The sequence below is a fragment of the Ambystoma mexicanum genome, chromosome 12 (assembly GCF_040938575.1).
Source record: "Ambystoma mexicanum isolate Mex_15411 chromosome 12, UKY_AmexF1_1, whole genome shotgun sequence".
In the NCBI taxonomy this organism is placed as follows: Eukaryota; Metazoa; Chordata; class Amphibia; order Caudata; family Ambystomatidae; genus Ambystoma; species Ambystoma mexicanum.
The window spans coordinates 139255137-139281701 of NC_090936.1; the positions used below are offsets into that span (position 1 = coordinate 139255137).

Sequence of the window (26565 nt, forward strand, 5' to 3'; positions counted from 1 at the left end):
ACAGACACAAGGGGAGCAGGATTACACACCTTTATTCTTCCCTTTTCAGCAAGTAACTGCCTGTGCCCTTTTTGCCCCTTCTTTTCTACCCCCCTGCATCCTGTGCCCGCAGGCTCCCTCCCTTGTCTTGTGACTTCCCCTGTGAAGGCTTCACTCACGAAATTACAACCCCCCTTTTTTTAAACATAATGTCGATTCCTAGTCCACCTTCTCACTTAGTCTACGGGGTCTATTTCTCGCTCTCTGAGGCCTGTGGGTGCCACTCACCTGGCCTCGGTCCACCCAGTGAAACAACAAGCTTGTCATTCGAGGCCTCCCCATTACCTTCGTATGAAGTATCCAAACCCTCTGGATCCGACTCCTCTCCTCGGGATTTTCTCAGGATGAACCCTGGCATCTTCTTGAAGTGCGATAAATTGCAAGCCACATTTCTTCTTTTGCCCTCTGCAGTGATGAAAGACCCCCTTTACTTTGGTGACAGTCAGCGGGGCACTGCCGAAAGCTGCTTTGTGCTTGTGAGTCTGGGGTTGTCGAACTACCACAATGTCCCCTGGCAGTAGGTCACTCTCGCGGGCCTTTCGTGTTGAATAGCAGCACCGCTTTATGATCTCCTTGGCCTGAGCGTCCTGCTGACGCATTTCACAGTCTCCGACGTAGGCTTCTTCCAGGATAGTGACGTGAGGTAGTCGTATCCAGATGTTGCGGCCAAACATGACCTGTGATGGTGCTTTCCCTGTAGTTCTGTGCAGGCTGTTCTGGTAGTCTTGAAGTAGTTGATCCAGTATCTTTTCAACTGGCTCTCCGTTAAATGGGCAATCTGAATGTTTGGCTTGATGTTATTCATGAAACGCTCCACCAAACCATTGGCCTGTTGCCACAATGGCCTTGCAAAAGGGGGTCAATTATCCGATTTGACTACTCTTGGTACTCCATAGGCAGTGAACATCCTATCCAGCGCCAGGATGGCATGATACTCAGCTGTTCAACTCACCATTTGGATGTCCAGGAAATGAAGCATTCGTCCATCTCTACCAATATGTATTCCCCTCCTTCAATGGGACCAAAGGGAAGTCAATAAGTATCTCGTCTCACGCTGCGCAAAGGTTCAGGTCTCATGTGAGGGTTGATGACCGCGTGGGGCAGTTCTTGAGGAGTGCTTCCACTTGAGCGTCAAGTTGAGGAAACCGCACCTTTTGTGTCAGCATTCTCTTCATGGAAACTATCCCTCGGTGGCCTTCATGAGCCAACTCGAGTACCCTCCTTGGCAGCGTCCGGGAAATTACAATCTTGTTCCTTTTACTAGTATGCTGTCTTCTGATCGTTTACATTCCTCCTAGACCAAAATCTGGCCTCCAATGTCTTGCTGTACTTCAGGCCTGGCACCTTCTCCCACCAGTTTGGCCTGTTTCCAGCAGCCTGAATCAATGCACCCGAGGATGACTTGAAATGCCTGATCCTTCTCCGTCTCCTGCAAAATGTGTGGTAGGTCAACGCCTTTCAGGGCCACCGACCTGAACAATGTAGTGGATTTATTGATCAGCAGTTGAGGGACTTGAGGCGGCTGATGCAATGGGATGGCAGGACAAAGTCTGGCAGGTTTTCTTCTTTGCTTAGTCAATGGATGATTAGGAAGCTGTAATCCTGGAGCCACAGACCCCATCTTGCGATCCTGGGTGGCATCTTGGCCTGTGGGTTTCCATAAATGAATGACAGTGCTGTGTGGTCAGTGACCATAGTGAATTGATTGCCATAAAGGAACACATGAAAATGTTTGCAGGCCTATACTACAGCCAGGCCTTCTTTCTCTGCCTTCATCAGCTGGGTCTATTTGTGTTAAAATGGCACCCAGCCCCATGGGGCTGGCATAGAAAACAAGCCATGTCTCCCTTGCAGTGTTGAAATATGCCATGTTCTCCGTAGAAAAGATGCGCTGTCGAATTTCCTCAAATGCTTGCTGGCAGGGCTCGGACCACACAAATGGCACTTGCTTTTTCGTGAGGGCTCGCAGTGGTTCACACACCGACGCAAAGTTTTGAATGTAACAGGTGCATTATCTGGCAAGCCCTAAGAACGATTGCAGGTCCAACTTGTTATACAGGGGTTTTGCACTGTCAGTGCCGCTACCTTCTCAGGGTCTGGAGTCATGCCCCAAGTCGAGAACACTTGTGCAAAAAATTGAAGCGTGTTTATCCTGAACTCGCATTTCTCCAAGTTAAGCGCATACCCTCACCAGCATGTTTGTCATTTTGTTCTTGGTCTTTTTCGAACACCAGTATATTGTCTGCTGTTGTTGAGGCAGTCGGGGATATGCTTGATGACATCATGTATCTCGGCTTGGAAGCTTTCTGCGCATGAAGACACCCTGAAGCAGAGGTTTTTTTTATCTGTAAAGGCCCAGGTGAGTGACGAAGGCTGTTATGTACCTGGACTCTTCACTAAGTTCCAGCTGCTGGTAGCCCTTTTTTAAATCCAGTTTGGAAAATCCAGTGGCCCCATTTAACAAATGGACCATGTCTGTGATCTTCAGGGCTTGGTGTTGTTCTCTCATGATGATCTCATTTGGGCGGCGGAAGGTCCACGCATAATCTGATGTCATGTGATTCCTTCTCGGGGACTGGAACTATCTATGACACCCATGGGGTGGGCCCTACCACCGGCTCAATAATCACCCTTCCCCAACAGGTTGTGTAGTTCTTCTACTTGCCTCTGTATGTTTACAGGGATTCCACAGTAGTGTTGGGCCACTGGATGTATTTCTGGATTTATGTGTAGGGTGATCTGTCGGCCCTTTAGCTTACCAAGACCTTAAAGATCGTGGGGAACAGTTGTTCATTTATCCCTGACCGTTCAAGATACGCATTGGCCACAAGTCGGTAAAGCACATGTATCAGCCCCATATCCAAAGCAGCTTTAAATCTCAGGATGCAGCCGCTGTCTTTAGCGGTCTGCAACACGTGCATAGGTATCCTTTCGAATTGAGTCTTGTATTTTCAGTGTGTCATGAAGTAGCCTTTGCATGGCAACAGGGTCTTTGACCCATAAGGGTTAATGTTCATCTCTGCTGGTCTGAGTTTTGGGGCTTGTGGAAGGTTGCCGTAGACTTCCTCACTGATGACATTTACGGTGGCTCCTGTGCCAACCAGAAACTCGGCGAGCTTGTTGTTCACCTGGAGTGGTAGTATGGGTCTCTGTTCCTTCGCAGTGGGATTCCCTAGGGTGTAGAGGTATTCTTTCTTTCTTGGCTGTTCATAGAAATGTCCTTTCTTTTCTTGACTCTTGCGCCGACCATTGGCTGGACCCACTGTTCGATTGGGACTGCTCTACCAAGTAGTGGACGTACCTCTTGAGCCTTCTCTTGGGCTGTGATGTGGATGAACGGCTTGACCACCACTTTGGTGGTCCTCTTTCGTATGCCCTACCTTCCTCCTTCCGCTCCCAGTGTTTCCGGGGAGGGCGTTTGTAGAATTGACTAGTCCCCGCTGGAGGCCCTTGGGGTTTCTCTCTCTCTTGCATGTCATTGAACTGCCGCACCCTTCACCTCATGCTTGACTGCGAGACACGCAAAAGACCACTTTGAAATGGTTGTCCCCACATGCTGAGTACAGTTGGCCAAGCACGCGCCTTCAGGGGGAAACTCAAATCCACTTTGGTAGCAAAAAGCTTCTCTGTTGCCTTTGTGCGTTAGTGTGGCCTCCATTTTGTGGATTATCTCCGACTGCACATTTGAGACTGTGACGTTGCTCATGGCCTCAACCTGCAGTGCTAGCACTGCATTTGATCTTGCCAGGCAGAGTATTTCCTCCAGCGAGCAAGGTTTCTGGAGCAGTCTTTTCCTGAAGTCGGCATCACATCGTGCGTTGATTTGGGACCGCAGGGCCACCTGGTTATAGTTATTATTAAGGTCACAATGTTTGTGGTGAAAGTGGAGGCGCACTACAAAAGTGTCCATAGTTTCACCTTTGGTTTGTTTGGTCGTGTGGAATACATGACTTTTATAGTCCACATTGGTGTGTGGCAAGAAATATTCCCTAAGGGCAGCTCTTAAATCGACATACGAGTCGGTTGATCCTGCAGGGAACTCATCCATTGTGTCACACACATTTGGAACAATGGCCAGCGTCAGTAGGCTGTGTTTTTTTTCATCATCCAGGGGACTTATGGGCCGGATATACACATCAAAGTCCCTCGCCCACCATCTCCACGTGGGCCCCAGGTTGCTGGTCCCTTAGAAATCAATATGAGTGGGAAGTTGCATGGTGAGATTGTCTTGTATTCTCGAGGGCAGAGCCCCTGGTTGCGTGACAGCCACCGTCAGGTTTTCTGAGTCAGACATGGTGCAAAACACATCCGACTTGCTTCCTTGTGGCTGTAGGGACTCATATTTCTCAATTTAGCAGGCAGTGGTCTTAAGCATTGTGAATAACCACTTGCCCTTACTGCACGTGTTCCTTTAGTATCTTTCTTTCTTATGGGGAATGATTGCACTGTGCCCTGCAGCTACCTTGAGGGAGCTGAGAGCTTCTCTGCCGTCATCAGTGCTCTCTCTCACCACAGATAGCTGCAGGGGCCGCCCTCCATTGCCTGCATTGAGCGGGGCCTGTACAGCAGCGTTCTGGTGTGCTTGCTCTCTTTTCCTTCCTGGAGCAATCCTTGTAACTGATGTGCTCCCTGCAGTAGCCATCAGTCACTCGCTGATATCCAGCAAAGCCGGCGCTGCACACTCCTCCGTCAGCAGGATTTTTAAGTGGGTGTCTCTGGGCTAGTTCACCGGCGGAGGTAGTCTCCACTCCAGCAGCACTCCACGTGGCGCTGTTAGGAAGGATTTTCATTTTTGTGCCAAAATCCTCCCACCTTAGAGACCCACAGCTCTTTTGCTGAACTTTAGGACTTTTTAATGTTAACCCTGGAGTGAGTGAGACCTTCTTGCTCACTCTTTCGTGTGTTGTCACCTGATTTGGATCATGTATTGCCTCTGTTTTTGGAGTCTGACAACTCCATAGGCATCTACTTTTTGTATGATGACACACAGCACCTTCAGTGCCGTGTCACAGAGAAATCCTTTAGATTCCTCCTAAGATATAAATACCTTTTATTGTGTGAACTACTGTTCCCAAGAATAGTAAAGTGAAATTGACTTTACTTACCTTTTTCTCTTTGTAGGTCCAGCACACCCCATCTTATATGGAGTGCTGGGGGGGTTAACTAGTAGCCCCTTATCCTACTGAAGGCAAGCGTCCCCAACCAGCACAATCCTCCCTGCAATGAGAGACAATGATGGACTCTCCCAGAATGGGAATAAGGCCAAGACAAGTGCGGGTGAGCGTAAATGGGAGTTTATCAATCAGAATACGGCATGCAAAGAACTCTGCAAACTCCGAGAGCGCTCTGTCTGACATAGCAAAGACAGGCGTATATATTTACAAAAAACGTCATCAAAACCTACACACTATAGGGGGCACAAGTTCAATGGGATTGGGTGGCGACGACTAGCTATAGGTGCTGCTGTGATGTGGTTGGTCTTGGCTGGAGGACGTCACTGGTCAGCCTCGTGGGTTGGGCTGGGCCTGGCGGGTCAGCTGGGTCCATCTGGGTGGTGTTGTTGTGCCATTGTGGCCAGTGTCAGAGATGAATGTCTTTTCCTGACTTCTTTGCCCTAGGCCATGCACACCGCAGTCATTCAGTCATTCAGTCATTTGCAATATTATCCTCTTTAGTAAATCTCTCAATAGGTTATGCTACAGGTTAATGCAACACAGGAGGAATGCACTTTGAGAGGGGTTTAATGGCGATTCATCATTACATGGTTACCAGTGTCCTGTTGACCGGGTACCATAGGTCGTGGGGCTGGGTCTCAGGGCATGGGATAGACGGTACATGTCCTCCTGTCTTGTTAGAAGTCGTTATGAATGTGTTGCTGTAATGTTGCCATAATATTGGGTGTCCTAATTTTACAGGGGCCATTAACCTAAGGTGATCCGGTGGGTTGTGGGGTTTAAGAGAGGGCGCCTCTGGATTTGTGTATTCAGGCGGAGGTTTACTGCTGGGCTGTAAATAATGCAGGTGGCGGGCCGTGGCCTTGGGTGCTGCAGAGGGAACTACAAATCTTTGAAGCGGCTCCAGCCTAGTTGGGGGAGGTGGAGCGGCGCGGCCCTTTGCTCTCTCGTCTGGCAGGCTTCGCAGGGAGGGAGGGGGAATGACCTTGCACATATTCACAAAAGGTATCTTCCTCGTGTGTTGCCGATTTTAGGTGAAAGCATCATAAACATTCGAATAGTATACAATACTCATTGAATCATTCCAAAGCTTACATTTTAACTTCGCTAAATGCCTCTCAAATATAGCCAGTCCGAGCACATTATTTGTACACTATGTTTTAACAACTACAACATTTTGTTATATGCATATACATTTGCAGTAAGTGAGGTAGTAGTGAGGTTGGTGGAGCACATAGAAAACGACTCGCCACCGTACGTGACGGTAGTGGCACATAAGGGGCTTGGACATACACACATGAATGGTGCATTCCCGCGCGTCCTTCACATGAGCCCTCATTATGGTTGCATTTGTCTTTCTTTGCACTCTAGCAGCATTAGTTTGGTTATGGTGCGGGACCGTGGGGTGTAAACTTTTCAATGATACGCATAACAAATAACCCCCCGGGGCGCTTCTACTATTTGTACATAGCTGTAGTGGTGTGGGTGCTTCATTGCTAATGCCATGTAAACATGCATTCTACCATATTTATACATTTTACAGGTTTTCGTAACCAAAAGAGGTTTGTGGAGAAAATGCGCCTATCGCAGGTAGTTTTGGCATTAGTATTTGGGAACTTTTGCTTTTCTCCGAGGGCTATTTTACAGTTCTTTTTTCCATCCAGGCTCTGCTGGCCGGGTCATGTTGGGAGCAGTGATACACAGCGGAAGGTGAAATGCTACAGTGTTGGTATCTTACACTAGCTCATGTCCGTCTTGCTCGTGGGAACAGGCTCACAGCGGATCTGCCAGGGAGCTGTGACCACAGGGATAATTGAAACTCTTCAAAGGTGGGGGCCGCGCTGTAGTGCGCCGAGCTCACGTGTAATCGAATAGGTACACAGGATCCTATTTATATGTACCACATCTTACTCCACCAATAGGAACATAGATTATATTATAAAAGAAGGATAAGATGGTAAACTTTCTCTCTCTGACAGATTCTCCGGCACTACAGGTCTTGACAACATAGACTGCGTGCAACATTCCAAATTTCAAAAAACATTTTTGTTTAATACAGAATATTTAAATTAAAACATAAGATACTACCCACACCTAACACAGTGTACAAAACTACCACTAAAACCTACAAAATCTAAAAAGCTAAATTTCAAATAAACCACTTACAAATGGACACAGACGAAATCACATATCACAGTACATAGAAAAGACCTAAATGTGTCACTAAAACAACATATAATCCCAACATGTTTCTGTTCTTTAAAGCCCCTTTCGGGCAAACATTCTTCAGGGGAACCTTTAAAACATCCACTATTCTTCTCAACACCGTGTTGAATGGGTAGTTTCAGGCAACCAGCCTGCAAAGAAGGGAAACAGAGGAAACTAATCAGATCCACAGGGGAGGGGGTATTACCAAATGTAAAAGTGGAGTTGACTCAGTCAAGAGAAAAATTCCACAAAAAGGTTTAGAAATTAAACCAGTTAGATTTACCTTAATGTGGTGAATCTTCAACGCACGTCTGTAAATGACAGATAGGCTAATTTTTCTTAATTGAAAAACCAAGATACTTCAAAAGGCGTCTCAATCCGCCGAAAATATCGTCACACCTAGAAAGGACACATCACACTACCAATGAGCCACAGATCACTACAGGACAACAGTCATGAATTGTTCAGGATATATTAAATAAAAATTACCTTCACGCAAGTGAAGCCACCCACAACGTGGGGCAAGGGGAGGAAATCCCTTGTAATGACAACCAAGTCTGCAGATGATTACAAAAGAGGACGCAGAACCAATCTGTAATATAAGAAGGGCGGTCACCAACCATCTCAAAGAGCATTAAAATGCACCGATACACCACAGCTCCCAAATGTATTAGACAAAATGGTTTCTGAGGCCTAGCTAAATTCAATATGTTTGGGCAATGTCTTCAACAGGTGAGCCATCCACCACCTGGGCCCTGGTGGTAAGGAGGGGACGCCTGATGAGCCATGGCTCTCACCGGCGGAGGGGATGTAGGCAAGGGGGGGTCTTTTGGACCAATCCTCCCCTACACTACTCTCTCATGTAAACATTTTTATAATACCCTCACTACTTTAAATGGCTGGTAGCAGTGGTTTAATTTTCCTACCATTTTGCTTTCTACCGCAGGCTGAACTCTCAGCTGCAGTATAGCACCCATGGGTGACCATTTTGTCAAAATGGCCCGGTCTTCTTTTTTTTGCCATTTTCTGTTTGTGAGGTCTTTCTTGGGTTTTACTGTGTGTGTCGAGGCAGATTTGAGCCCTTTATTCATTTTGCCTTTGGCGGGCTTCAGCCCTGAAGCCCGCCTCTAGCTCCAATGTGTCTGTAAAGGTAGGATGTGAGGGAGATTCCCAAAACCTCCCTGTCCTTTGTCTCTAGGAATGCCTGAATGCAACCAGTCCTGATTGGCTGGCTGGTTGGCTGTCCTTGCCACTCTGCTGTGTGATTGACAGCCTAGGCTGTGCATGAATGGGAGAAACCTGCTAAAAAGGTGAGGATTTTGGGACTAGAGTCTGAGTCGACCACTGGGTGAAGCACCCAACGAAGAAACAGCGAACGAAGCTAGCTGCATCCCCCTGACCTTTGAATTGCCGGTGAAGTCCAGCTGCTGTGCTGAAACTCCTTTTTCTAATCGACAATAGAAGCTCCGGAAGGGACAACTTCTTCCCTTGGGTTAGTGGGACCAACTAACCCCGAGACGAACTCCACTGGACCATCTTCCCTGACTGACTGTACTTCTTTGCTGCTACAAGAACCGAGTGCCAGGGTTCGAGAAATCCGTAGTCGAGTGCATCGTCTGAAATCCGGCCAGAAGCTCCAGGAGTCTCCTAAGGACCCTCCAGAAGCAGGATGACCAGAGCTCTAGTCCCCCCATCAGAGTGCAGGAATCAAGGAGTGAAGGAAGCCCAACCGGTATTCGAGATCTGTGGTGGTGCTGTTTACTGAGTGCTGAAACCATGAAGTGCTGCTGATCCGAAAAGAGTCTGTAGCTGCCTACGACTTCCAAATTGCCACTGCAGTAGCCCCCCAGATGTTCTCCCTCTTGTCCCCACGACTGAGGCTCAGGAACCCGGGGTCTGCATTGCTGCAACAGGACAGAATCCAGCTGGAGCACTCTGCAAACCAGAGGTAGTGTTTAGACTTTGGGTACTTACCTCCGTGTCTTTGAGCTATTCTTTTCTCAGTTGAGACTTGCAGTAGCTTACCCTTAGAGTTGAATCCAACTCTGCTTTTCACAGGCTTAACAGCTTGTGACCCTACAAGTGATTTTTCTAGAAACTCTCTCCCTAACCTTGTGCAAGACTTTTTATCTAATAAGTGCCTCTGCTAAATATACTGTGCTCCCATTGACTCATAGGTGGTAACTTGTTTTAGACTGTTATTGCTGTGAAAGCCTTGTGTAGATTTCATTGGAAGATTTAGTTGTCCGCGCACATACTGAGAACCTATTTAACCTTTTTCCTTCCTTAAATCTCTTCTTTCTGCAACCTCAGAATCTGCAAAGTATAACTAGTGATACATAAATGCCACTACTGTCCTTGTGAATGAAGTCACCTCCGGGTTTAGGAAGTGTGGTAATAAGCATATCCAAAGAGTATCCACAACTTGCTTAATTCTGAAATGTATTTTAAAGTATATTTACAATGTTACGTATCTTGCCCTTTTCAAAGAACGCTTATTTAAAAACAGGTGTTAAATAAATAACTATTTATAACTGAAACCTTGAGTGTAAGTGTTACTTGGTTACTTGTATTTGCGAATTTCATTGCTACAGCTCTAAGTTCACATGCACCCCTCTTGAGATAGGCCTGGCTGCTCAGTCACACTACCAACTTGTTTAGTACAGAACTATACCAAAAGGTGGGTTACCTAATACCAAGCAGGTAAGTGTTTTATAGTCCCACACACGTGTTACTACACCAATTCTTACCTAAAAGGCACATTGGTTGATGATCCTGACACGGCTGCCCCTGAATGGCCTGAGCGGACCAACTGCCCTCGTTGCCAATGTGATCTCCCCCACACGGCAAAACAATTCAACATAAATTCGGCACAGACACAAGGGGCGCAGGTTCACACATCTGTATTCTTCCCTTTCCAGCACGTAACTGTCTGTGCCCTTTTTGCCCCTCCCTTTCTGCCCGCCGCTCCCCTGGCCGCAGGCTCCCTTCATGGTCATGTGACTTCTCAGTGAAGGCTTCACTCACGACATTACATCAGTGGTGAGGCTCTTTTTCATTTTAATTGCTGGTCCAATCAAACAGTGGCCTTTAGCAAGATAAATATGTTTTTTTTAACCAATATTTCACCATAAGAATTATGTTTGTTGTTAATACAGCGCTCGTGTGTACGGAATGGAGTCCAGAGTAGACGTTCAGCCGAAAGGGGTATTCCGATGTCAGTTATGCAAGTTAACGGCACCTTACAGTTATTTTGGGCAGAAACCTCCAAACACGCGTTCCATAGTGTAAGTACTGATGATTCTTTAAAGTATTCAGCATTTACCGCAGCCCTGTAATCCTATTTATGCGTTCCTATTTGAGATTTGGGAATGTGGTGCGATTATTTTTTATTTGTTTGAATGTTTTCATTTTTATCATTAAAAATAAAAATGTTTTACATTATTCTTTTTTACCTGAATTTAAGTCGCAAATTCGAATAAGTAATTAACACACAACGTTTGCGTTACAGTGAAAGCTTAACAATATGTTCCCAGTGCCGATGGCTCTTTTTCATTGGTATAATAAATGTACATTTTCTTTCTTCTGTTACTTAGCATTTCAGTTCTTACTAAAAAATAACCAGAGATCTCACCAGCCGGGTCCATTGATCTCTGTGGTGTATAATGGGGGCATCCTCCCTTTAGTTTCCAAATGGGTCTGGGGTTTGTTTTCCTAGGGTTTCTTGTGTGTGTAAACGGTCAGGCCATTGTGTCAGAATGCAATTCCCTTATTTATGTATGGGAAATAATAATGTGTGTGGCCTCACTAAGAAGCTATTAGCCTAGCATTAGCAACTGTTTCCATTTCCAAATCGTGTAGTTTCCTGCTATGACGTCACTGCAGGAACATACAGAATTCTCGCTATCAGCTATTTATAGTGCTTTGGGGTGAGGGGAGAGGGAACTTGAATCCTCATTACAAGTTTGTCAGTATTGTAAGTAGAAATACCACCAACTCGTTTACCGATTCCGCCATCCACAATCACGTTAAACCTGCATGATTTCAAGTGGCAGAATTGCAGCTTTGATCCCTATTCCTGAAGCCCATAAGAGTACTTGGGGGTGGGGGGGGATTTACAACGGGCGGTAATTCTGCCAATGGAAAATCTTCAATTTTTTGGAAGGAAAGTGGATGAAAAACCTTCAGCAATCGTTGGAGGTATTTTTTTTTCACTTTTACTCCAAACTCACAATTTGACCTGCAGGAAATGGTTGTTAAATTGGTGGTAATGGAATGACTGCAATTTTGGTGCGCTTTGTTTCCACACCGCCAACCTTGAAATGAGGCACTTGGTATTTTTGATGTTGTATATAGTCCCTAATGCCTCTGGTCTACACCCTTTGCACTGCTGGTCCATGAGGTACACGACTGGAGTTGGAAAGAGGCGAATGAGGGACCATACACAACATAAAATTATATATGAATGGATTGTTGGGAACATTAATGTGTCACACTTAGATGGACTGTTGATGGCATGACATGTATTGCTACTAACCAACCACACTAAAAACTCACCATTCTGCATACTCAGCCTCAAACTCTGAACTAAACACAACCATACCTCTACTGTACCATAATCTACATCAACTTCGCTACATCCAACAAAAAACCAAACCATACACAATCTCACCTCAACACCACATGACTGCTACCAGCCGAAAAAACACACCAATGCTCAGTGTCCGGTATCTCCGAACTGAAGCTGCCAACAGCACATCAAAGCTCTGTTGCTCTTTTCCTGCTCAATCTGACTAACAAACCCTGCCACTGCCCGTGCCCTACAAATCCGCCAGAGCGCCAGGAGACCAGGCCAAGTGGAAACAGTGCGCCGTACAAGAACCTTTAACATAACATAACATAGGTAGCTTTCAACTACAGAGTGCATTTCACCCCCGGGTTCCATGCGACAATATAGACAACTCGAGCTTCGCTCTCTTTGTCTGTCAGATGCCACTTGGGACCTCTCCATGGAGTATTCCCATAATTGATAGCTACCCTTCTATACATTTTATATGTTGTTAGGGCACAAGGTTCATGTCCAGTGCCATGTCCTACAATGCAAAGTTCACCTTCGTCCAGGACGTTATAACTTTGGCCGAGTCATTGCCACTCAAATTCATGGGGAAAGTTGACAAAGATACTTTCTTCAGGTCAATGTGGAGTACTGGCATCATCCTGGACAGGACCTTATGCAGCAAGGCATAAGCATGAGAAGAATCATTACCTGCGTCATACATCTGTGAAGCGACCTTTGTTATTAGAAATACAAAATACAGTTTGCCTTCTCCCTGGTTGTTGACACACCTGCAGCCCCCGTATCCCATTGTCATCGAATGGGGGATTTAGTTGAACTTTTCATCTGTTGGGAATTTTTGAACAGACGAAATTCGGCCAAATATCCCATTCGGGATTTTAAAGAGTCTTTTTGGATGTTTCCGAAAAAGAGGTTGCAGATGGAGGGGGTGCAGCAGAGGGAAATGTCTGGTATTGGTACGGATGCTTGCTATTCCAAAATACATTGCTGAAAGGCTAGCAAGAATCAAAACCATGATGTATGTGTAGTGATAAAATACAGATTGTGTTTCCAACGCAATTTTGGAGTAATATACAATAAAAATGATGTGGTGTTGGGCATATAAGGGGCTCAAGCGAGAGAGTGCATGGGCAATCCTTGACGATATGTAGGCTTAATAACCCGAAATGGCAACTTATAGTGCTGCAGGTACAGGTCAGAATATTTATTCTAGGATATTGGTCTAGTAGGAGTAGTGCGTGTACAAACAAACGCTGTTGGTAAGGTAGTCCCTAAAAAAAGCTAGACAAAAAATGAGGCTGAAAATGCAGCATTTTTTAAATAGAATTTTAAAAACGTATTTGCACGAACAATATATGGGTTGTGGGTTAAGGGAATAAATTAAGGTAGGGGGCATGTGGGGGCGTGCGGGGGTCTCACCTCGTTTAGTCAGTATTTCAATGTAGAACCTTTGGTAACACGAGGCAAAGGAATATGATGGACAAACTAATAAAATAAAATGTATTTAGGCTGGCTCTTAGGTTTAAAAGTAGGTTTAAAGGGGGAGTTAAATCAAAAATTGTATTCTTTCAAAAGATGGGCTATAATATAAAATATACCTAAAAAATATTTTACAAAATTTCCTATTTAAAACTTTCAGCAAATAAGCCTTAAAGTCAGCACTAGGAGGCATCCATTTTGTGAAATTAATGAGCCTCCTGTGCTCGGCAGGATAGCTCAGGGGCAACGTGCTTCCCTTGGAAGCAAGACAACGCGGAACTACACATGTTTGATCTCTGGGTCTGTATTTAGAAACCTCTGGGTATTAAGCGCGTTATAAATATCCAATTATAATTATGTTAACTCGGCTTTCGTGTCGATAATCAAGCAAAACCCCCTACTGGGAGCTTTTGCTTATTGCTGCCGGAGAGCTGCAGCATGCGAGCGCTGTAATGATAATTGCAGGGGAGCCCTGGAAGCTTAAAAAGAAAGTAACTGCAATTATCAATACAACGCTGGCAGGCCGTAGTCTGCCAGCATTCTCCTCTCCAGCAGCAATAAGCAAAAGCTCCCAGTAGTGAGCTCTTGCTTGATTATTGCTGCAAGAGCAGAGTTAATTAACATAAGCACAGGAGGCTCATTCATTTCACAAAATGGATGCCTCCTAGTGCTTGGAATGTATGACTTTGAGGCTTATTTGCTGAAAACCTTACATAGGAAACTTTTGTAAAAATATGCTTTATGTATATTTTTTTATTATGGGCCATCTTTTACAAGAATAACATTTTTGAGTGAGCCTCCCCTTTAAATTATGATTGAATGTTCCTTGCTAGTGCAAACATTAATTTGGATTTGGAAGTGAGAAGCAGGAGGCCCTTAATGGAACCAAATGTTGAGGCCAAGATTTAAAGATTTAAACGTAAATGAATATTGAAAACAGAAAATAAATCAAAAAGCCTTAGATTAGAAATCGCAGTAGTGCTGTACCTTCCCAAATAAACTTAACAAGTGCATATGTGTAGGTTCATGTGCTCTCTGCAGCCATCTATATGTAATGTAGAGGTCACAGGTTAGAATCCCAATGGCCAGGCGCAACCTTGCCTCTTTTAAGGTCAATAAAAAAAATAATCAGGGCCCAACCTTAACTTATTCTTTGATACCTCACTAGATAGGTAGAGCCCAAAAGAAGCAAAACACACTTCCAGACTCGATCACAAATTAAATGCAACATGTTTAGTTACAACAACTACAGATCTTTTGTTTTTGTTAAATCTTTTTATTATGGTTATTGCAAACGAAGACATGGGTCCCTTGCTCGCTGTGCCATAGGGAACTAAGCTGCACCTCACTGAGGAGGCCCAACAAGGCTGAAAACAGTATGAGGTTGCTTGTGTTTCTGTGTAGAGGGAACCTGGCCTAGCAGTTCGGGCTGGGCTGCTACCATTGGTGGTAGTACCTGACTGATTTGTATATGGCTGGTTTTGTTTTGCAACGGCGCAGAAAGGCTAAACAACGGTGCTGTGGAAGGTTGCCCAGAGCAATGCCAGTGGTTCAGATTCATTCAAAACTTTCCACCCATCACTTTTGTGCTTATAGTTTGTCTCACTATGTGAGAGAGCAATGCCAGTGGTTCAGATTCATTCAAAAACTTCCACCCATTACTTTTGTGGTTATATTGCAAACAAAGAAACAAAAACTGAGACCGCTATACTGTGACATTGCAGCATATAAGGCGGTTGTACAGTATATATGCCATGAGTCAATCCAATCGAACTGGGTAGGTGAAGGGTTAAAACAAATAAGAAATAGAATAACAAATGCATACTCCAGCAGTGATTTACCTAATCTAACACGGTCCTTGAAACAGCCCAGCAATATAATACACTGTCAGGTATCATAACAATAACAACCGCCTATCCAAATCCTCACCCCCCCACAAACTCACTCCCGCCTCCCAATGCAATATTCAGCCTATGGTGCAGGGTAGCAAATGGTTAGTAGGGTGATCGTATTTAAACATGTATGCTGGGTGGTATTAGCAAAGGGTATATCCCTGTTTGTATTACCATGCTCATGTGATATGTAGCCTAGCCATATGTGGAGACTCGGATAAAGGTGGACGCTATACCACAAACTTGTCTGCACGGGTGGGTGTCACAGTCTGTTAAAACGAGATTGCTCTGCATCCGAAAGTTTAGCTAGCAGGGCAAGCCAAGTCTGTGTGCTAGGTGGGGTTGGTGTTTTCCACTCCATCAATGGTGCTTTACGTGCAGAAAGCAATGCATTGTGTAGCACTTTACGTGCCAGTGAGTCATCATGCCATTCCTCCCTTTCAAGCCCAAATAGTATAGCGCTGGGCATCAGGGGTATGTCGTATACCTCTAGAGTGGCCACATGTCTGGAGAAAGTGCACCGACATTGGCAGACGATTGGGCAAGTCCATAGGATATGACCCACAGCGCCTATTGCTCTGCAGTGCCTCCAACAGTTAGAGAACTAAGATAGCCCTATTGCGTAGAGCTTAGCTGGGGTAAAATAGGCTCTCTGAATAATTTTGTAATGTATCTTCCTAAGCTTCAGGCTACATGACACTTCTTTAATGATTGTGAAGGCATCGTATATGTCGTCCGTGCAGATGGAGGAGTGCGTCTTCGGGCCATATCATTGCTAGTTGAGCATTTCTTTTAAGATTATTAGAGGTTCAGAAACTGTAGAGTGTCCTGCATTTGGGAACGTCAAGCACATTGCAACCAGCCATCCTGGTGTTTGTGCCATTTGAAATAATGTTTTCTGCATTTCTGCATCCATTTTAACAATTTGTTTGTCCCCCACACGCTCCGAGTGCTGTAGGTCATATCTTGCGTTTTCCGGGTTTCCCAGCCATGCTCCCACCTCCCGACCCACCCTGATTGGGCATCTGTTTAGTACATACGAGCGTGGGCTAAAAGATGCCTCCATCGCCTCACTGGACCACTTCTGGTAGCTGGCCCGAGATGAGACAGTCATGTGTGTGCCATTTGAAACAACATTTTCTGCATTTCGGCCATCCATTTAAACAATTTGTTTGTCCCTTTCGCGCTCTGAGCGATGTTGGTCCGATCTTGTGGTTTCCTGGCCCTGCTCCCGCCTCCCGAACACCCCCTGCCCTTATTGGCCCATACTGCCTTATTACACAACCCATCAGGGCAGCCCCTCTGCCTGTGCAGTCCCCTTGTCTAAGGGCCCCAATGCGAAGGGCAGCTCCTGCAGAAGCAGATTCAGATCGTGTTTGCCAGTGTTTGCCAGCACAGCCTGCAGCGCATGTGTCAACCAGTCAACTAGCAGTGACTGACCATGTAAGCAAGGGCCGGACAGAGGGACCAACCATAACTGCTCCCCATTAAACTATTCAACCTATCTTTTTTTTATCTAAAAGTTTGTAGTCTGCCGAACATTTGCATGTTAGCCGTTTCTAGCTCCTGGACCAACTGTGGTAACTAGCGCTATCTCACACCTAGGTAGATTGTGTTAGTCAGCCATATATCGTATCTTGCCATAATGTTATAGCCATATCTCACACCTAGGTAGATTGTGTTACTCTGCCATATCGTACAACCAGGTAGAGTATGTTAATTAGCCATATTCTTGTATCTTGCCATATTGTGCACTTAGCCACATCAGACACCTAGGTAGATTGTTTTAGTCAACCATATCTCTTATCTTGCCATATTGTGTCACTTAGCAATAGCTCTCACTTGGGTAGATTGTGCTAGTCAGCCATATACTGCATTTTACCATATTGTGTTGGTCAACCGTATCTCGCAATTGGGCAGATTGCTCTGATGAACCATAATTCCTAGCTGTTACTGCACTTACCCCTGTGCCCACAATCTAGGTCCAGGTATCCCTAATTTGAGCGTTACTGCATTTACTGTTGTGCACCCATATTTAGGCTCTTTTCCTGCTACCCAGGTGTCCTAAAGCTAGGTGTTACTGCATTTACTGTTGTGCCCCCATTTTAGGCGTAGGTATCCCAAATTTAGAGGGTACTGCATTTACTGTTGTGCCCCCATTTTAGGCCCTTCTTTGCTCTGTCCAGGTGTCCCAAAGGTAAGTGTCACTGCATTTACTGTTGTGCCACCATTTTAGGTCCAGGCATTCCTATATAAGAGTTACTGGTTTTTATTGTTGTTCACCCATCTCTAGGTCATTCTCCCTCTATGCAGATCTCACAGATCTAGGTGTTACTACAGCTACTGTTGTGCCCCTTTTTAGGTCCCATTATCCCATTTCTAGGGGCTACTAGTTTTACTGTTGTGCACCCATCTTGGGCCCTTCTCCCTCTATCCAGGTGTGCCATACATAGGTATTACTTCATTTACTGTTTGTGCCCCTATTTTATAAAACCCTTGTGCACTAGTCACTGTTGCCTCATCTCAGGGCATCTTCGCACACTGATAAGACTCTCTCAAATCTAGCCCTTCCCTCTATAGTATTATCTGAAATCACAGCCACCCCCAGTTGCCGCCAACCCGCCCATCTCCAGCCTCACCGTTACTTGACAATGGCAATCAGCACACCCTCAAGCCAGGCATTATCTAGACCCATCCCACCTCACCCTCCTGTACATCACTACCACACTCACCCAGACTCACATACGCTCACACTACCACTCGCCACATCCACCCACTCCCACTTACAGGAGCAGCTCTCAAGCACACCAGAACACACCACATCGGTCCGACACAACCCACCCTCGCACAGTCTTTCTCAAACCCCTTACCACACTCTCCCAGAATCATCCACCCCAGATCACACCACATCCGCTCTTCTCCACCCACACTCGCACCCTTATTCTTGAACCCATTACATACCCAGAATCCCTCACATACACACCCCACCTCACCACACACTACCCACACTCACATACACACACAGCACTCAGACAGTCCCATTCACACCCCAACCAAGCCATATCCTACAACCTTGCACCCTCCTTCCTGAACACAAACCGACCCATCGCCACCACCATTCATCACTCACCCTCAAACCTGCTGACCAGAGGACCACCCTGGCCCACCTTGAGTCGCCCACTGCATACCCCCTACCAACCACCAGCCCTGGCTCTCAGCCAACCTCGAATCCATCTTTCCCACTGGTCCTCACTCACACCGCACAGCATCCAACATCCACTCTGCGCCAACTCTCCAACTCCCAGACCAGAGTGGCACCCTGGCGCTCCCAGAAACAACCAATCCCTGCACTGTTTGCTCCATCCGCGGCCCATTCCCTCAATGTCCCCCTCAGCTCCTCCACTTCCACAGGCAAAAGGCCTTGCCCATCCCAAAGAATCCCACCGCCCGGCATCCAACTCACAGACCTGAGGAGCTCTCTGGCACTCCAAAAAACATGGCCCCTCTGCCCGCTTTACCCTTGCGCCTTCTTTCGGAAACACACCCAGCACCTCTCCCCACCCCCCATGTTCCTCGCCCCCTCAGCTACAACCCCACAGACCACCAGAAATTGGCCAACCCCACAGACCACCAGACATTGGCCACAGCTCATCTCTAGCACAAGGAGAGGCTCCCCTCAACCCATTCACCCCTCCTGTCCCCTTGCACCTTCCAAACAGACCCCCCAGACACACACTCAACCTGTCCCCCACTCCTGCCGCATCCATCCCAGAGGAATCCCAGTGGCGCTGTGACATCTTACAGCCAACCGCCCCGGCCCCCCCACTGTCCGGTGCCACCTCCCTCACCCGACCACACCTCCATCTGCAAGAATTACACACCTACCTACCAATCTCTCCACCACACTGACCACTCCCAAATGGCCTAGCATGGCAAGCCCTTTCCCTTTGCTGAGCATGGCGCGTCTTGCCCTTTCCCAAATCATTACCTCTACCTCCTTTCCCACTGACCACCCCACCCTCTCGCACAGTCCCTCGGCACCCAAACAAACAAAACTCAGAGGTAGATGACCTTTGCCCTCAACTCTGCATGCCTCACGTGTCCTACACCTCCCGACCCACCTCCCCTCGTCTACCCCCACTACAACATCCCCTCTACCACCCTTGCCTCCACCCCATCCCTGTAGACAGTACCCTCCCTTCCCCAGACCTTGTGCACCATCCGTAACACCTACCCAGACACCTCTGTACTACCCACCAACTCTCACCACCACAGCTCAGCCCTCCAAGCCTTTCGTCACCACCCAAACTGCCCATCCCATGCCACTATTAAGTCTAAGACCTCTGACTGCCCGCCCCCTCTTCCCAGTCCCTAGCCCTGTGCACTCTCCATGCACCCACTACTGTACCCCCTCCAGATCTCCCTCCATCCGTCCTACTTCACTGCCCTTCCCAATCAACCTTCTCTCCACTACCAAAACCATCCCTCCAACGACCCGACCATCCCAGCCTGGCCAAACTCAAGACACCCGGGTAATCGCTGCCCCCTCTACCTCTCACAAAGTCACCTGCCCCCTCTTCAATGCCCGCTCCATAGCCAAGAACCAATCCAGCATCTTTTTTTTTTTTTTATCAAAAAATGTATTTGATTTTCAAACATGAATAAGCATTACAAATAACACTGTGCATTGCAGGGGAGGGAAAAGAAACATAGAGGATAAAAACAACAAAGGGGAAAAAAGGGGGATGGGGCCTCAGCCCCTCGGACCATCAAGTCTTCGATGAGGGATCTCATGAAACAGTTTGTGTGTATTGGGCTTGCTAGCCCGGCATCGCCCCACCCATTTAGTACATATTGCTTGTGTCATCACGTCGGGTACTTAGCTATCATCTTCCCATATCTGCCATATTTTACTCGCTTTTTGCGGGCATCCCCTTGCTGCGTACACCCTGCGTTCCATTACTACACAAATGTCCACGTCTGTGACCCATTGGCCGTAGCTGGGTGTTCTCTCCGATCCCCATAGCTGCGCAATTTTCCTTCTGAGTACCGCTGTAGCGGTTGACCTGAGCAGTTTCTCATATCGGGTCAGATCACATTAGTCGGAAATCCCTAACAGGAGCTGTTTTGGTCCCCTTTGTATTGGCTTGCCCATGACTGGACAGTTTGTTACAGCATTCCCGCCATAGTTGCTGTATATTGTCGCATTCCCATATGATATGGAAGAAAGTTCCTTCCTCACGCTTTTAGCGTAGACATCGCGAGTCGGAGGCCCTGCCCCAGCGGAAGAGTGCCACTCTTGGATAGTAGGTGCGGTGTAGGATCTTAAGTTGGACCAGTCGGAGCCTTGACGAAATGGTCACTTCCCGGGGGTACATCAGAGCTTCTGTCCAGTCCTCTGGTTGTAGTGGTCCCACGTCTCGCTCCCATTTGGCTTTCAGGCTGACCAGTTCAGGCGTGGCAAAGGATGTGATCACGTGGTACATAGTTGAAGTGACTTTTCATTTTATTTGGTCCTGGACTAGGTTGCGCTCTAGCGGGGTGCATTCTGGCGTTTCACTGATGATCTGTCGGTGGGCGTGCAATGCATGTTTCAGTTGAGTATAGTGGTATCCCTCAGAGGTTGGGAGGGCGAATTCAGAGTGTAGTGTTTCAAACGGGGACAGTTTCTCCTCCCTCATTACGTCTCCAACTTTGGTGATACCACGCTGGGCCCAGACGGGCCATTTAGGCAGCTTCTGTATTTCGGGGAGAAGACTGTTGTTCCACAGAGGTTGGGCCAGTGTCAGTTTCGAGTCCCATCCTACGTGACGGTGTGCTTCCTCCCAGATTCGTGTGATATGCATTTCCATGTTGGGAGCTGATGTGCGGCCCAGGCCGCAATACAGGAGTTCCAGGGGTGTTGTTATACTGTTAGTGTTGATCCATCTGATGTGCGGAAGGTTCCTGCATGGAGCATGTCATTCACCAGCGCCAACTGGCTGGCCCGGTAGTAAGTTTGCAGTCTGGACAGCCCAATCCCACCCTCCCAGACGGGCCTCTGAAGAGTAGAGAGAGCAATCCGCGGGTGGCCCCCGCTCCAAAGTAGTTTCCGAAGGATGCAGTCTATTTTGAGGAATTAATGATGTGGGATGTGCAGCGGTGCATTTTGCAGGATGTACAGGAACTTAGGAAGAGCGATCATTTTGAACAGGGCAGCTCTGCCCATCAGTGTCAATGGCAGAGAGATCCAATGGCGAGTGTCCTCTGCGAATCTCGTCACGGCTGGGTGGAGGTTCAATGCTGTGTAGTCTGTAAGATGCTTCGTGATTTTTACCCCGAGGTATTTGAACTGTTCTGTTACGATTTGGTAGGGGCAGTCCGCGGGACATGTGGCTGCCATGCTACCTATGAGGAATAGGATGGATTTGGACTAGTTCACGCCTAGGCCACTGAAGGCTCTGTATCTCTTCAGCATTTGTGTAACTCTATGGCAGGAGTTGCGTGGGTCTTTCTAGTAGATGAGCAGGTCATCCGCATAGTGAGACTCTGTCCTCCCATGTCTCCGACCAGCGGAAGCCCTCCCAGAGTGGTGTGTTTCGTAGGAGGATAGCCAGGGGTTTGATGGCAATTGCGAAGATCATGGCTGATAGGGGACAACCTTGCCTAGTGCCTCTGCCCAGTCTGAAAGGGTCCGATTGCCAGCCGTTGACCTTAGTTCTGGCCATTGGGCATTTGTATAGTAGTTGCACCCAGCTCATAAAGTTTGCGCCAAAACCCATGTGTCTCATTATGTCCCAGATGGCCTCCAATCTCACCGACTCGAAAGCCTTTTCGAAGTCGATTGCTAAAAAAGCCAGCGGGCCTTGAATGCTGTCGGCTTTTTTGAGTGCTGAATGCAGTCTGTAGAGGTTCATGCGCGTCGATCTCTGGGGCATGAAGCCGCATTGGTCAGGGTGGACCAGGGACGGGATGACCTGTTGCAGTCAGGCTGCAAGTATCTTCGCTAATATTTTGGTTTCGCTATTTATAAGTGAAATGGGCCTGTATGAACTGCAGTTTTCAGGGGGTTTGTCCGGTTTGGGTAATACTATTATTGTGGCTTCCCTAAGGTCTGGAGATGGGATGCCCCATTCCCTTGCGTGTTGGTACATTCGCAGTAGGTGTGGGGCAATTACATTGGTTCCCACCTTCCGCCACAGCTCGATCGGGAAGCCATTTGGGCCTGGGGACTTGCCAGCCTGGAGGCCTAACATGGCATTCGACACCTCATCCTCTGTGATATCCCTCTCCAGCAATTCTTGTCATGTTATGTTTAAAGTGGCGAAGTTGATTTCCTCTATGATTGAAGTGTTTGCCCGGGTGGTGGGTGTCTTATAAAGTGCAGCATAATAGTCTGCGAAACCCCGCGTTATGTCCTGACTTGACACTAGTGGGCTTGTTGTAGCTGCCAGACATGGCTGCGTCCCTGCTCCTTGTGTTCCAGCCACACTAGCATTTTACCGGCTTTATCGGCCGTTTCATATACCCGTGCCCGCATTGCCGTGTGTGCGTGCCTGGCGTTATCTAGTGCTGTGTTTTTGAGCTGCTTCTGTGCTAGGAGTAAGGCTCGGTTCGTACCGGGCATGTCTTGGGTTATGTGCATTTCCACTGCCTGTTTTACCTGTTGTTCCGCTTCGTGTACCTTGAGTAGATATTGTTTCCTCTGTGCGGACGTTCCATGAGATGAGTTCCACCCTCAGTACTGCTTTGTAGGCCTCCCATAGTGACTCGGGGTCTGATGCGGACTCTGTGTTTAGCTCGAAATATGTTTTGGTTGTCTCTTGGAGCTTGTCTACCAGGTCTGGATTATCCAGATAGTAATTATTCAGGCGCCAGCTAGGCTGGGGGGGGTCGGCCTGGATGTTGTGATTTTCAGCACCAGTTGGGAGTGGTCGGAAATGCCCCTGGGGAGCAGACATGCTTCTTGTGCCCTGTGTAAGTCAGTTGATGGGAGAAAAAAGTTATCCAATCTGGAAAGCGAGGCGTGGGCCCCAGAGTGGAAGGAATATTCCCTGGTGTTGGGGTGGAGATCTCTCCATACATCACACAGGCCCAAGGCGTTCGTGAATGTAGCAAGTTTGGTGGGTACACTTGGATTTCTATTGCGTAGGTGTGAGCGGTCCAGGGTTGTGTACATGACTTCATTAAAGTCCCCATCTAATATCGTAATGTTGGAGGTGTCTTCTGTGATCAGGGGGGAGATGTCGGTGAGTAGCGGCGTTAGTAGAGTGGGTGGTGCATAGATAGCTAGCAGTGTGATGGAGTGCTCCCAGAGCGTGCCTGTCGCGTATATGTATCTGCCTCCAGTGTCCTGGGTTACTGTGTTCAGGTGTAAGGGGAGTTTTTTGTGCATCAGTATCATGACACCCCGTGAGCCCATTGTGAAGCCTGCATGGAGTGCGAGTCTATAGTTTGTACGTTTTAATAGGGAACACTCTGTGTCCGCGAGGTGTGTTTTGGACAGAAATGCTACGTCTGGTGCGTGCCTATTCAGGTATTGCCCTACCAAACGGCGTTTGATTGCATTGCAGAGGCCGTTGACTTTCCATGTCATGAGTTTGAGCGTTCTGGCTATGTTGGTATTGGTGTTACGTGATGCCATATCTGTCTGTGGCTGAGAAAGTCTGTGCTGCTGATGGCGGCGCCGGGCTACTTTGCGTTCATGTGCTGTTACCCTCTTGTTTGACTTTAGTATGTTTCGTGCTTGACTTGCCCCTTTCATAACTAAACACAACAAACCCATAACCTCCCACCCTATACTCCTCCCAACTAGAAGCATCTGTCGCCCGAACATAAGAACTACAAGTTGTCAACCGGACAACTTACATAGGACAAACTAAACTTGAGGTTCAGGTAGTTCCCCCCCCCGAGAAGTATACCTAGGGGGGTACCACCGCTAGCACTGACGTGGAGTGTATTTGTCAGAGGGGGGTGCCCTTAATGTGCAGGTACGAGGCGTCCCCGCGACCCTATCATGCAAGTGTTTCTTGTTACCTTGGATTGGGTGTTAAGGTGTGTTGTAGATGGATCGATGATTCAGTTCATATTTACTGCTGAGTATCGGGGCTCTGTTGGAGGTCGAGGTGGGGGTCATCTCCCTATGTCTTCCGGTGGGTCTTGTGCTCGTGGCTGTCGGGGTGCTCGCTGCTGGTCAGGCGGTGGTCTATGATTCTTCCCCTTCTGCCGTGAGAGGTTGACCAGTCTCCTTCTATGTGTTGTTCAGCCCAGCGCCATGCTTCTTTGGGGTCATTAAAGTGGACTGTGGTTCCCTTGTGGTAGATCTTGAGCTGTGCGGGAAAAAGCAGACCGTATTTTATGCTCATTGTTTACAGTTGCTTTTTAAGGTGGTCAAAGGATTGTCTCGCTTTCTGCACTTCCCTAGTATAATCAGGGAAAAAGGCAATTTTGGAACCATTGAAGGTGATTGTGCCCTTGGCGCGTGCATGTTGCAGTAATGCGTCTCGGTCCCTGTAGTTTAGAAACTTTGCTATTACTGTGCGTGGGGGGGCCCGGGTGCCGGCCTGCCCAAGGGCATTCTGTGTGCTCTCTCTATGGAAAAGAACTTGGAGAAAGAGTCCGGTTCGAACAGGTCGGTGAGCCACTGCTCCAGAAACAGTTCCATGCAAGAGCCTTCTGCTTTCTCGGGTATGCCGAGTATGCACACGTTGTTGGTCTAGATCTACCCTCTCAATCTTCAATTCTGTCCTACAGCACCTTAAGCTTGGATGTAACGCTTTGGAGTTGTTGTTGCATGTTGTGAATCCCATCTTCTGTGTTGTAAATGCGTTGTTCGGCCTCCCCAGTGCGTGCTGTTCGTTTTTGGAGGTCGTGCTGTTAAAACTGATATAATATTGTTTCGTCTTCATTGTATATGTTGGCCTATGCCCAGTCGCTTTGCGAGGAAATCCGTATTGCAAGGTCGCGACCTTAAGTGAATCAAGCCTCCATTTTAGGTTAAAGCCGACATTTTAGTTCCTATGGCCTAAAATGGCCGACCTGTGTTCTCTTGTTCTTACTTTAACCTCTTCAACCTCTGTAGGAGAGTTAATGTCCAACCTGCCTGCAGGCTACATGTTAGGGTAATGTAGACCTTGTCCTTTGTTGACCTCGGATCAGGGGATTACTTGAATCGGCAATGTTAACCTACAAGAACAATAACGCTATTTGAACACGACATGCGAAACATCTGTTTGACCTGTATTAAAACAAATGTGTAAAGAGTGTAAAGTTAAACCCAGAGAATAATAGTGTTTGTTAGCAAATGTATTAAAAAGTAAACCGCATGCATGAGATATGTAAATTAGGAATGAACGTGGCGCGACCCTAGCCCAGTGCATGATTAACTTGTAGGAGGCTGGACATCGTTATGAAGAAATTGTATAAATACGCTGATGTCCAGCTAGCAATTCCTGTTCACTGCTCACATTGAACCCTGCTGGTGGTCTCTGTGATGTATTGACGGCCAAATAGCTATTTGTGTACTTTGTTTTGTAAACTGTACAGTATTGCAATAAAGATTCTGGGAATCTTTACAAGCCTGTTATGGTGTATTTCTCTTTGCATGGTGTAAAAGCCTTAATATTGTATTTTCTGATTCCACAGTGCCTGAGGAGGGACACATCCATGCTTATTCCGTGCATTTTGTGTTCCATTGACGTGCGGGAATCCACTAGGCCGGCCATCACGTCCTTCAGGGAGATCGTATTGTCTGTCTCTACCTCCTCCGAGGATAGCGAGTGGAGGTCGGGAGCTTGTGGCGGGTGAATGGTGTATTGATCCATACTGCTTTGGGTGGGAAGTCTTTTGGATCTGTCTTTCCCCATGGTTCTTGTTGCGCCTTGTGGATGTGGGCTTTGCGCGGAGATCCCTTTATTGCAGCTGGATAGCGGGTTGTTTGGTCCGCTCAATTCTGCGCGGTCTGTTGGCACTGGGATTGCATTCGGGGTCCTCTGCGGCGTAGGGTCTGGTTATGACCTATGTGACCAGTCCAGTACCAGTGTGCCCTTCTACCTTGGTCTGATTGCCTCGTGGTTGTGTCTACAATGCTTAGCCCCTGGCCTTGGTGCTAACTTTCTGGTGCCTTAGCGGGATGAGGAGGTGTGTGCTGGTCATGCACCTTATGGGGGGGTTCCCCTCCGGGTCTCGGTGTTATGCTAGTGGGCGGTTTTTGGGTGGC

At 47.3% G+C, this 26565-nt stretch overlaps 1 protein-coding gene across 1 annotated transcript in view; it reads left to right on the forward strand.

The window, feature by feature from the left end:
- Nucleotides 1-26565, forward strand: part of CDPF1 (cysteine rich DPF motif domain containing 1) — a 292088-nt gene that overhangs the window by 11946 nt on the left and 253577 nt on the right. The window contains exon 2 of the mRNA XM_069628180.1: nt 10580-10708. Within this exon, the coding sequence (XP_069484281.1) occupies nt 10596-10708 (113 nt within the window). The 5' untranslated portion in view covers nt 10580-10595. The remainder of the gene's footprint in view (nt 1-10579; nt 10709-26565) is intronic.